The sequence below is a fragment of the Phyllobates terribilis genome, unplaced genomic scaffold (genome assembly GCF_046119375.1).
Source record: "Phyllobates terribilis strain yellow unplaced genomic scaffold, ASM4611937v1 Scaffold_2__4_contigs__length_985480577, whole genome shotgun sequence".
NCBI lineage: Eukaryota > Metazoa > Chordata > Amphibia > Anura > Dendrobatidae > Phyllobates > Phyllobates terribilis.
The window spans coordinates 379,674,622-379,686,867 of record NW_027362762.1 but is presented as its reverse complement, the minus strand read 5'-3'; the positions used below and the strand labels follow the sequence as shown (position 1 = coordinate 379,686,867).

Here is a 12,246-nt window from a genome sequence, read left to right as displayed (position 1 = left end):
GAAGATGGGGTGCAGAATGTACATTAATGAAAAAAAATGAATTTTTTAGAATTTACCAAATGGCTGCAATGAAACAAAGAGTGAACATTTTGAGGAGCTCCTGTTATCAGCCCCACTCTGTCCTGTCAGTGCTGCCGTCTGCATTGGGGGCTCCTGTGAGGACCTCGCTCCAACACCTCCATCCTTGTCACCTTAGCACTGAGCGCTGCCATCTACAGAGAAGTTGCTGGAAGCAGCCTCCAGGTGTCAGCTCTACAAGCACTGCGCATGCCCGGGTATCTGACCCGGAAGTGTTCTTTATGTGCTAGGGTTTACACGTTTCCCACAATCCCCTTCTCCTTCCTTTCCGACATTTTCCCTAGACGAGTAAGTATGGTCCCGGCCGTCTCCGCAGTCGTATCTGTTGCCATCCTCCCTTCCTTACCCTCCCGCCGTTTCCCGGCTTCCCGGGAGTCGCAGTAGAGATGTGTCCACGTGTGACCGGCGCCGTATTTTTCTCGGGCGGCGGATGCTGCGGGCAGGAATCGTGTGATGTGCCCGGTGCAGGCCGAGCTGCTGCCTTACAGACGGCAGTGTGTTACCTCTGTGCCGCTCCCACTAACCTGCTGTATTTGTGTCTACAGAGATGGCTCCTGCAAAGAAAGGAGGCGAGAAGAAGAAGGGGCGCTCCGCCATCAACGAGGTGGTCACTAGGGAATACACCATCAACATTCACAAGCGGATCCATGGCATGTAAGTGTCTGCACACTAGGACCTGCCATGTAGCAGAGTGGTGGGGGGAGGGAGGTGGCTGTCAGTATGTCATCAGGTCACTTATACCTGCACCAAATCTAATGGCAGGCAGGGGCGCACGCTATGCTGCGGGGCCGGGGTAACATGGGGCAGGGGCGCACGCTATGCTGCGGGGCCGGGGTAACATGGGGCAGGGGCGCACGCTGTGCTGCGGGGCCTGGGTAGCATGGGGCAGGGACGCGCGCTGTGCTGCGGGGCCTGGGTAGCATGGGACAGGGGCGCACGCCGTGCTGCGGGGCCGGGGCAACATGGGGCAGGGGCGCACGCTGTGCTGTGGGGCCTGGGTAGCATGGGGCAGGGGCGCACGCTGTGCTGCGGGGCCTGGGTAGCATGGGGCAGGGGCGCACGCTGTGCTGCGGGGCCTGGGTAGCATGGGGCAGGGGCGCACGCTGTGCTGCGGGGCCTGGGTAGCATGGGGCAGGGGCGCACGCTGTGCTGCGGGGCCTGGGTAGCATGGGGCAGGGGCGCACGCTGTGCTGCGGGGCCTGGGTAGCATGGGGCAGGGGCGCACGCTGTGCTGCGGGGCCTGGGTAGCATGGGGCAGGGGCGCACGCTGTGCTGCGGGGCCTGGGTAGCATGGGGCAGGGGCGCACGCTGTGCTGCGGGGCCTGGGTAGCATGGGGCAGGGGCGCACGCTGTGCTGCGGGGCCTGGGTAGCATGGGGCAGGGGCGCACGCTGTGCTGCGGGGCCTGGGTAGCATGGGGCAGGGGCGCACGCTCCGCTGCGGGGCCGGGGTAACATGGGGCAGGGGCGCACGCTCCGCTGCGGGGCCGGGGTAACATGGGGCAGGGGCGCACGCTCCGCTGCGGGGCCGGGGTAACATGGGGCAGGGGAGCACGCTCCGCTGCGGGGCCGGGGTAACATGGGGCAGGGGCGCACGCTCCGCTGCGGGGCCGGGGTAACATGGGGCAGGGGCGCACGCTCCGCTGCGGGGCCCGGGTAACATGGGGCTGGGGCGCACGCTCCGCTGCGGGGCCCGGGTAACATGGGGCTGGGGCGCACGCTGTGCTGCGGGGCCCGGGTAACATGGGGCCTGGGTAACATGGGGCAGGGGTGCACGCTGTGCTGCGGGGCCGTGGTCTGTACATCAAGGTATTAGTATTTTTCTCACTACTGTCTGCTTTGAATAGTGCAGACTGCAGTGCTAGTCTACTAACAGACCTCATTGTATGTTTGGGGGGGAGGAGGGGTATGTCTTGTCATGTGACCGGTCCAGCTCTGCTGTCATTGTTGCCATTATATGACTGCAGCCTCTCGGTTGTGATATGTTCTAGATGTCCTCTAATAACAAGGCTGTAAGTTGGAGCTGTGGGAATTATTACTCCGTTGTTTTTTAAGTTGTGGATTTTTGCTATTTGTGGCATCGGAAAGTGCAGCCATATTGGTTATTAGGCTCTGTACACACTTTGCCTTTTGTACAAGATTGGGTTGTGTGCAGGGAAAGCTCCCGCCATACACCCCGCACCCAGTGTATGCCTATAGGGTCCTATGTACAAACCTTTGTTTTTTCACTGAATAGGAGAGTGCAGTCTGTTTTCCTGCACCAAGGGCTGCAGTAGTAAAAATTTATACCATAGAATAGAAATCTTATGGCTGCACTGCCATTGTTTTTTTTTTAATCTTTTTTTGCAAAAATTGCACAACCAGATAACAGAAAAAAAAGACTTATTTTCCAAATACCAACGCCAACTATTGCTCCAACTTCAGAGTACATGGCCAAATTTTAGATTTGGTGTGAAAAGCCCCTTTGTAAACCATTATATCGGTGGTTTCACAAGCAGAATTCCGTTTTATTTGGTGTAAGACCTGTACGTGTACCGCAGTTGTGGACGGCACTGTTAGTTTATTGCAGTTTTTCCACATTTCTAGAACATAACATTTGACTTTCCATTTCATTTTTTGTGGAGTTTTATATCCTCCAAGACTCAATAAGTTTGTGTTCTTTTTTCAGTGGCTTCAAAAAGCGCGCTCCCCGGGCTCTCAAGGAAATCCGCAAATTTGCAGTGAAAGAGATGCGTACTCCTGACGTACGTATCGACACAAGGCTGAACAAAGCTGTGTGGGCCAAAGGCATCAGGTGAGGCTTCATATGCAGTGTGTGTACAGCCCCCTAATGTATACAGTATGTGTAGTTAAGATCTGAAGAGTAAAGGGCAGCTGTCATAGAAGAGCAGTTCTTACAGCTGCTGTTATGTATTGGACCTCTTGCTATTTATTTTGGGGTGAATAGACACTGTGGCTGGGTGGTAGACTACATGAACATCTTGTGGCTATCAAACAATTTGTGTATGTATATGTCCCATAGACATCCCATCATGCACCAAATGTATTCATTGGGGCAACTTCTGAATCTAAAGCTCACTGGCGTAAGATGCACTAATGTAATCTTCAGGAGCGCACAATTCCTGATTTCAATTTCTAAAGTGTGTGAGACTTTGCAAAGGGCGCAGAAAACTGCCATATATTCAAGCTAAAATCTTTTATCAGATTTGAGCTCTTGTGGATTTATTTTCTGGCACATGGCAACCCAAAGATGTGCTACATTTATTAATGCACAAGCGTCTCTGAGGGTATGTTCACACAGTGCGGATTTGCTGCGGTTTTGACGCTGCTTTTTTATGCTGCGTCAAAACCTCAGCGGCCAGATGTTACAGCATAGTGAATGGGATTTCTAGAAATCCCATGCCCACTATGAGTTTTTGTGCACCTGCGGAAACTGACATGAGGTGCGGTTTTCAGATCCGCAGCATGTCTATTTTCCTTGTGGAAACGCATGCGGATTTTCCCCATAGACTTGCATTAGATGAGGAAAATCTGCTTGAGTAAAAACCGCATGTGTGTTTTGTGTCCGTTTTTGCGGAAACGTGCACAGAAACGCTACATGATGATCAATAAAGTTTGTTTAAAAAAAACTATTGTGCAATTTCAACATGAAAACATGAAAAACGCATGCATAAAAACCGCAAGTAACCTAATTTGCATATTAGGTGCAGAAATTCTGCAGCATCAAATCTGCAGTAAATCCGCACTGTGTCCACATACCCTTACTGTGGCCTATTGTTCAATACTAGCATATGAAACCCCAGTCTTGATAAATTCCCCCTTTCTTAGAGCGAGGATACTAGAAGTAAACACATTCTCAAGAGTACGTCAACTGTATTCATTGTCTCCTATATAGTATTTGATTACAGACCTTAAAGGGGTTGTTTCATGAAGATCCCCTCCTTGTCACAGGCAGCGTAGATCCCCGGCACTTCTGATTGATTTGGCAGGGTCCTGCAGACTGAGAGCATGTTTCTCTTCTAAATCCTCAGTGTTTAAATGCATTGAGCAGCCTATGGCTATGTTCGCACTAGGCGTTTTATTATGCAAATTTTTAGCTGCGTTTTACAGTACCAGCAAAGTCTGAGATTTCAGAAATCTCATGCACACACATTGGTTTATGTGTCATCATTATTTTGTGCTTTGTATGTTTTTTTTTGCACAAAAAAACATCATGCCACTTCTTTCAGTGTTTTTTTTCAGCATTTTTCACCCGTTGAAAGTAATGGGTGGTGAAAAAGCGCCTTATGTGAACATAGCTATCAGGTTTTGCTGCTTTTTTAGTGGGGAAAAAAAAGTAGAGCAGTATGTGAAAGGCATTTATTTTTGTGATTTTTACCATCTTGTCTTTGTCACCTGAGATGGCAGTTTGGATTAGTACAGTTAAATTAGTTATTAGTGTTGAGCGAGTATGTTCTATTAACCCTTTCACCGAGTATGCTCGGGCCGAGCTCCGAGTATTTACAGCTGCTCGGTGATGAGGTTAAATTGCTCCCGTGTGCATGATTTGCAACTGTTTGACAGTTTTACTACATGTGAGGAATGTCTATTTCTTACACATTCCTCACATGTAATAAAGCTGTCAAACAGTTGCAAATCATGCACACGGGAGCGATTTAACCTTATCACCGAGCAGCTGTAAATACTCGGAGCTCGGCCCGAGCATACTCGGACAGAACATACTCGCTCAACCCTATTAGTTATGTGTAGAGTGTAAACATTGGCTGAACAATGAACAATACCTGTGAACTTTGGCATCCTGAAAAACACACCAAATAAGGCTGTGTGCCCACTATGCGTTTTTCAAGCGTTTTTGATGCGGAATTTCCGCAGCAGAAACGCTTTAAAAACGCTTGGTAATCCGTGCCCCATGATCCCCAATGAAAATCTGCATGTTCTGTACCGATGCTGCTGATTTTTCCGCAGCGGATTTTCCTTGCGGAAAAATCTGCAGCATGTCCATTATTTGTGCGTTTCTGCATGCGGATTTGAGGTCCCAATGGACTTGAAAAACGCAAGTCAAATTCGCATGTAAAAACGCGTGTAAAATCCGCAAGCTTTTTTGACTGCCAAGACCATGCAGAAACGCTGCAGAAATTTTCTGCTTAATTTCTGCATCGTGGACACACAGCCTTGCGCACCAAAACCTGCATTTTTGACGCAGCTTCTTTCCTGCCAAGAGATCAGGTTTTGCTGCAGAAAAAACCACCTAGTGTGAACATCGCCTATCTGCTATACATCCTGTACTGCCTGGACTGTATCTACCTGTGACAGTACACGGGGCGCCTGCAGACCCCTGTAATGTACAGGATGCTGAAGAAACTCCTTTTCTCGCCATAGGGAAGTTACTTTTTCTCAGCTATTGGAAGGAGTTGCTGTATATGTATGTTTTATTTGTATTTTTTCGTCTCTAGGAATGTACCTTACCGTATACGTGTACGTTTATCCAGGAAGCGCAATGAGGATGAAGATTCTCCCAACAAACTGTACACATTGGTCACATATGTGCCAGTTACAACTTACAAAGGTACTAAACTATGTGATGTTTGTCATTGCTTTATTGAGCTATATTTGCATTATAATGACACATTAGGCTGTCTGTGTGCTACACCTAGACTCTTAAGTGTTTCCCAAACTCCAGTCCTCACGGGTGCCCTAATAGACCTAATAGTGAGAGAACCTGTAGCAATCTCTGATGCCTTGATGATGAGTCCCAACAACTGTACAATACTAAGGAAATCCTGAAAACATGACCTGTTGGAGGCCGTGGAGACGAAAACACTGCTCTGTAGCAAGATATTTTTCATTTAAACTATAAAAAGGGGTTGTCCATTACTAGATAATTGTAGTTTCTCTCAGAAACAAGGCCACACCTGACCATGGGTTGTGTTTAGTATTGGAAACCCAGGACATGAAGGGAATGGAGCCAAGCTGTAATACTACCCATAACCCGTGGTCCAGCATGGCACAGTTTCCAAACGTCACCTGGTTCTCCATTTTCTGAGAAGGATAGAGGTAGCCATTATCATTCAGGAATCCCACCATTTAGTGATTTATAAAATTAAAAATGCTAGCAATTATCTTAACTACTGAGAATTTGATCATAAATGTATTCCTATGGAAAGCCATATTTCCCGATATTGACCTGTAGATTTGCTTTAGATTTCACTCTTTGCATTGCGTTTTGCTCAAAGAATTAACCCCTTTACAGCCTGTGACGTATTAGTACGCACAGGCTGTAATCCCCCGGTTCAGTGAGGGCTCTGGCGCTGAGCCCGCACTGAACTGAGCACATGTCAGCTGATTCTTACAGCTGACATGTGCCCACAACAGCCGCGGGTGGAATCGCGATCCAGCCGCGGCTGTTCACATGTTAAATGCCGCTGTCAATCTCCGACAGCGGCACTTAACTCGCGCTTCCGGGAAGCGCGTCCTAAGCCCCGCCCATCGGCGACCCCGTCACGTGATCGCAGGTCACCGATGGGTGGGCATGACGACCCAGGGTCTGCAGCAGACGCCTGTGGTTGTCATGAGCTGGTCGCTATGAGCGCCACCTAGTGGTCGGCGCTCATAGCACAGGACCATTTCTGCTGCATACAGGGGATCTGCTGATCCCCTGTATGTAGCAGAGGCGATCAGACAGTTGCTACTTCTAGTCTACTATGGAGACTATAGAAGCAAGCAAAAAGTGAAGGGAAAAAAGTTTTTAAAAATATTAAATTTAAATCACCCCCCTTTCGCCCCATTCAAAATAAAATAATTAAAAAAAAAAACCCACATGCACATATTTGGAATCGCCCCATCTATCAATACAAAAAAAGAATTAATCCGATCGGTAAATGGTGTAACGAGAAAAAAATTCTAAACGCCAGAATTACGTTTTTTTTGGTTGCCACAAAATTGCGATCAAAACATCGGATCTACCCCAAAATGTTATCAATAAAAACGTCAGCTCGGCGCAAAAAATAAGCCCTCACCCGGCCCCAGATCCCAAAAAATGGAGACGCTACAGGTCTTAGAAAATGGCATGGTTTTTTTTTTTTTTTTACCAAATTTTGGATTTTTTTTTCACCACTTAAATAAAAAAGAACCTATACGTGTTTGGTGTCTATGAACTCATAATGACCTGGAGAATAAGAATGGCAGGTCAGTTTTAGCATTCAGTGAACGTGGTAAAAAAATAAAAAACAACTGTGGTATTGCACTTTTTTTGCAATTTCACTGCTCTTGGAATTTTTTTCCCGTTTTCCCGTACACGATATGGTAGAACTAGTAATGGCGTTGAAAAGTACAACTCGTCCCGCAAAAAATAAGCCCTCACACGGCCATATTGACCAAACAATAAAAACGCTATGGCTCTGGGAACAAGGGGAGCAAAAAACGAAAATGCAAAAACGGAAAATCCCAAGGTTGCGAAAAGGTTAAAGGGGTTGTCCACTAATCAAACAACCCCTTCTAAACCCCTATGTTTCTCCTAAGTTTAATAATATTATACTCTCCTCCGGTGTTGATGCTGTTTTACCGGTGTCTGCTCTGGTTCTCCCAAGGCTCCCATGACTCTGTCACGCAATCCCTGCGGTCAATCAGCACTAGCTTCACTCTCCCCTCCTTTGGACAAATGAAGAAATCCGGAGGAGGTGAGAGCTGTTGTTATTCTCACTTGCTCCCTCCAGACATCAATTACATACAGAGGAGAGTGAAGCTAGCGCTGATTGGCTGCAGGGATTGTGTGACATAGCAATGTCACTGGAGAGCCAGTGCCAGCACCACCGGAACTGCACCAGAGGGTAGTATAAATTTTATTATTGTGAAACATAGGGATTCAGAAAAGGTTGTCAAGAGTAGTGGACAACCCCTTAAACCTACTGCAGATTTTCTGGACAGAATTTTTTCCCAGTGTGTAGATGAAATTTGTTGGAGTTTCATCTAGTTTGCTGGTACCTTATTATGCGTTAGTGCAGAGAATCCCTCATGTCTTCAATGTGTGAACATGCCTTAGTGTGGTGTATAAAGACTAGCCAGATGACCCTCACTCGCCTCCGTGTGTCATCCAAGAATCATGAGTTATGCCTACAGGGTTTCCCAGCTTGAGGTTCAAGTCTACAGTCAATTTGTGACTGCAGACTTGTGAATCCTTACTGTGCACACTGTCAGGATTCTCCGGGAGTGGGCGGGCGCGTGCCGACTACACATGCTCTGTCTCGCTCTATACAAGTGAATTATGGACACGTCTAGTTGGAATGTGGCTGGATGTATGGAAATGGCATGCTTGCAGCTCACATAGTGACTGTAGACTTGAACCACAAGTCTGGACAATAACCAGTTTAGGGCCACGTTGATACATTCAGTATTTGGTCAGTATTTCACATCAGAATTTGGAAGCCAAAACCAGGAGTGGGTGATAAAACACGTCACCCCTTCTGTATTTATCACCCTCTCCTGGTTTTGGCTTCCAAATTCTGATGTGAAATACTGACCAAATACTGAAGGCATGAATGTGGCCTAATAGTTTTCATCCCAAGCTCAGATACTTGAGCATTTTCAGGCCATATACTTATTTTAGACTGCTTTTGTTTGTTTTTGTCACTAGTGTTAATCTATTATTTGTTTGTTTTTCAGGTCTTCAGACAGTTAATGTGGATGAAAACTAATTTGTCATCATTGTTGAAATAAAAAAACTAAACCTATGAACCAGTCTGTAATTGTCTTTTATTCATCTTGGCAAGGTTCTGCAAAAGATTAGGAACCCGATTTATCACTTAATTTGCTCCTGTTTTTTTTTTTTTTTTTTTGGGGTGGGGTGGGGGGGGGGTGTTTTGCATCAAATTTATTATTATATTTGTGCCTTTAAGTATTTCATATGTGCTCGTCTGTTTTTTTTTCTGTTTTGTGGGTGCACTTTTGGTAGTTCCAGATGGGTTTTAGCTTGATTTCGTAAATTCCGTTTTGTTTTTTTTTTAATTAAAAAAGTTGCAAAATTTGACATAACTTCACTGTAGTCCTACCCTGGTGTATTTTTGAAATCACATTTTTTACTTTGCACCAAATTCATGAGTCACGTGCACCATTTTGATGTAATTGGCACCAAAAATACCACAAGACAAAAAAGGAAAGTGACTTGTTCATGGAGGTAGCTACTACTTGTAAACCTATAAAAAACACAAAATCCCAAACAAATGTTTTGCCGCTAAAAATGTATTTGTTGTGTAAAAATAAACAAAGTATACATATTAGATATTGGCCCCAAACAATGAATACTGTAAAAAATGCTACAAAAAGCTATTGTTTTCATAATATTCATGTACAAAAAATGGAATGTTCTACATTTAGGTCCAGAAATATTTGGACAGTGACACAAGTTTTGGCAATTTAGCTGTTTACCAAATATACAGTTATATAATCAATATGACATGACTCTCCGCTTTTGGCCACGTGAAGCATTTTATCAGTATTTTGCCTCAGTATGTGTAAGTCAAAATCAGGAGTAGATCAGAGGAAAAGTAGAATAGAAACACGTCACCACTTCTGTATTTATCACCCACTCCTGGTTTTGACTTACAAATACTGATGTAAAATACTGACCAAATACTAAATGTGGCCTTAATTTGAGGGTATTCGCAATAGGACTAAGGGTTTGAGTTACAGCTCTTTAATATGTAGCTGCTTCTTTTAAAGGGACCAAAAGTAATTGGATAATTACCTCAAAAGCTCTTTAATGGACTATTCCCTCATTAATCCATCATCAATTAAATAGGTAAAACAGTCTGGAGCTGATTCCAGGTGTGGCATTTGGAATCTGTTGCTGTAAATCTACAACATGTGGTCAAAGGAGCTTTCAGTGGAAGGTAAACAGACCATTATTAGGCTGAAAAATATAATTCCATCAGACGGAGAGATAGCAGAAATGTTAGGAGTGGCCAAATCAACAGTCTGGCACTGGTGAGCTTAGCAACTCAAAAAGGCCTGGACGTCCATGGAAGACAACAGTGGTGGATAATTGGAGAATCCTTTCCATGATGAAGAAAAAACCCCTTCACAACATCCACCTAAGTGAAGAACACTACAGGAAGTAGGTGTTTCAGTATCTAAGTCTACAAGAAATAGAAGACTTCATGAGAGCAAATAGAAGGTTTATCACAAGGTGAAAACCATTAACCCCTTAATGATTAGGCCAAATTTTTGAAATCTGAAGTGTTTATGTAGTAACTCTGGAATGCTTCAACATATCCCATTGATTTTGAGATTGTTTTTTTTTTTGCGACACATTATACTTTGATAGGGGTAAATTTAGGTTGTTTTTTTTTTTTCTTTAAATATCAGAAATGTGACATGTAAAACAAAATTGCAATTTTCAAACTTTGAATGATTATCCCTTTAACCCTTTCGCAACCTTGGGATTTGTCGTTTTTGCATTTTCGTTTTTTGCTCCCCTTGTTCCCAGAGCCATGTGAGGGCTTATTTTTTGCGGGACGAGTTGTACTTTTCAACGCCATTACTAGTTCTACCATATCGTGTACTGGAAAACAGGGAAAAAAATTCCAAGTGCGGTGAAATTGCAAAAAAAGTGCAATACCACAGTTGTTTATTTATTTTTTTTTTACCACGTTCACTGAATGCTAAAACTGACCTGCCATTCTTATTCTACAGGTCATTACGAGTTCGTAGACACCAAACATGTACAGGTTCTTTTTTTATTTAAGTGGTGAAAAAAAATTCCAAAATTTGGTAAAAAAAAAAAAAAAAAAATAGCGCCATTTTCTAAGACCTGTAGCGTCTCCATTTTTCGTGATCCGGGGCTGGGTGAGGGCTTATTTTTTGCGTGCCGGGCTGACATTTTTATTGATAACATTTTGGGGTAGATCCGGTGTTTTGATCTCCCGTTATTGCATTTTATTGCAATTTTGCGGCGACCAAAAAACATAATTCTGGCGTTTAGAATTTTTTTCTTGTTACGCCGTTTACCGATCGGATTAATTCTTTTTTTATATTGATAGATCGGGCGATTCTGAACGCGGCGATACCAAATATGTCTATGTAGGTTTTTTTTATTTTATTTTGAATGGGGCGAAAGGAGGGTGATTTAAACTTTTACATTTTTTTTTTAATTTTTAAAAACTTTTTTTTTTCACTTTTTGCTTGCTTCTATAGTCTTCATAGGAGACTAGAAGCAGCAACTGTCCGATCGCCTCTGCTACATACAGGGGATCAGCAGATCCCCTGTATGCAGCAGAAATGGTCCTGTGCTATGAGCGCCGACCACAAGGTGGCGCTCATAGCGACCAGCTCATGACAACCACAAGCGTCTGCTGCAGACCCTGGGTTGTCATGGCCACCCATCGGTGACCCGCGATCACGTGACGGGGTTGCCGATGGGCGGGGCTTAGGACGCGCTTCCCGGAAGTGCGCGTTAAATGCCGCTGTCGGAGATTGACAGCGGCATTTAACATGTTAACAGCCGCGGGTGGATCGCGATTCCACCCGTGGCTGTTGCGGGCACGTCAGCTGTAATAATCAGCTGACGTGCTTGGTTCAGTGCGGGCTCACCGCCGGAGCCCTCACTGAACCAGGGGATTACAGCCTGTGCGTACTAATAGGGCACAGGCTGTAAAGGGGTTAACCCCTTCACGACCTTGGGATTTTCCGTTTTTGCATTTTCATTTTTTTGCTCCCCTTGTTCCCAGAGCCATAGCTTTTTTATTTTTTGGGCAATATGGCCATGTGAGGGCTTATTTTTTGCGGGACAAGTTGTACTTTTAAACGCCATTACTAGTTTTGCCATATTGTGTACTGGAAAACGGGAAAAAAATTCCAAGTGCGGTGAAATTGCAAAAAAATGCAATTCCAGAGTTTTTTTTTTTCTTTCCACGTTCACTGGATGCTAAAACTGACTGGCCATTATTATTCTCCAGGTCATTACGAGTTCGTAGATAACAAACATGTATAGGTTCTTTTTTATTTAAGAGGTGAAAAAAAATTCCAAAGTTTGCTTAAAAAAAAAAAATGGTGCCATTTTCCGAGACCTGTAGCGTCTCCATTTTTCGGGATCTGGGTGAGGGCTTATTTTTTGCGTGCCGGGCTGACGTTTTTATTGATATCATTTTGATCGCCCGTTATTGCATTTTATTGCAATG

General features: G+C 44.8%; 1 protein-coding gene across 1 annotated transcript; it reads left to right on the top strand.

Annotated features, from left to right (window-relative positions):
* The first annotated feature begins 252 nt into the window (after nucleotides 1-252).
* RPL31 (ribosomal protein L31) lies at nucleotides 253-8,802 on the top strand. The gene is made up of 5 exons (XM_073670494.1): nucleotides 253-366; nucleotides 624-732; nucleotides 2,745-2,870; nucleotides 5,530-5,642; nucleotides 8,735-8,802. Exons 2-5 carry the CDS (start codon nucleotides 626-628, stop codon nucleotides 8,764-8,766), a joined length of 378 nt encoding a protein of 125 aa, XP_073526595.1. The 5' UTR covers nucleotides 253-366; nucleotides 624-625; the 3' UTR covers nucleotides 8,767-8,802.
* Nucleotides 8,803-12,246: the final 3,444 nt, after the last annotated feature.

Bases quoted from the DNA above. Each gene is read 5' to 3' on its own strand.
- RPL31 (XM_073670494.1), top strand. From the start codon at position 626: ATGGCTCCTGCAAAGAAAGGAGGCGAGAAGAAGAAGGGGCGCTCCGCC. The intron at 733-2,744 runs GTAAGTGTCTGC...TTCTTTTTTCAG, and splicing joins CACAAGCGGATCCATGGCAT to TGGCTTCAAAAAGCGCGCTC. The intron at 2,871-5,529 runs GTGAGGCTTCAT...TTTCGTCTCTAG, and splicing joins GTGTGGGCCAAAGGCATCAG to GAATGTACCTTACCGTATAC.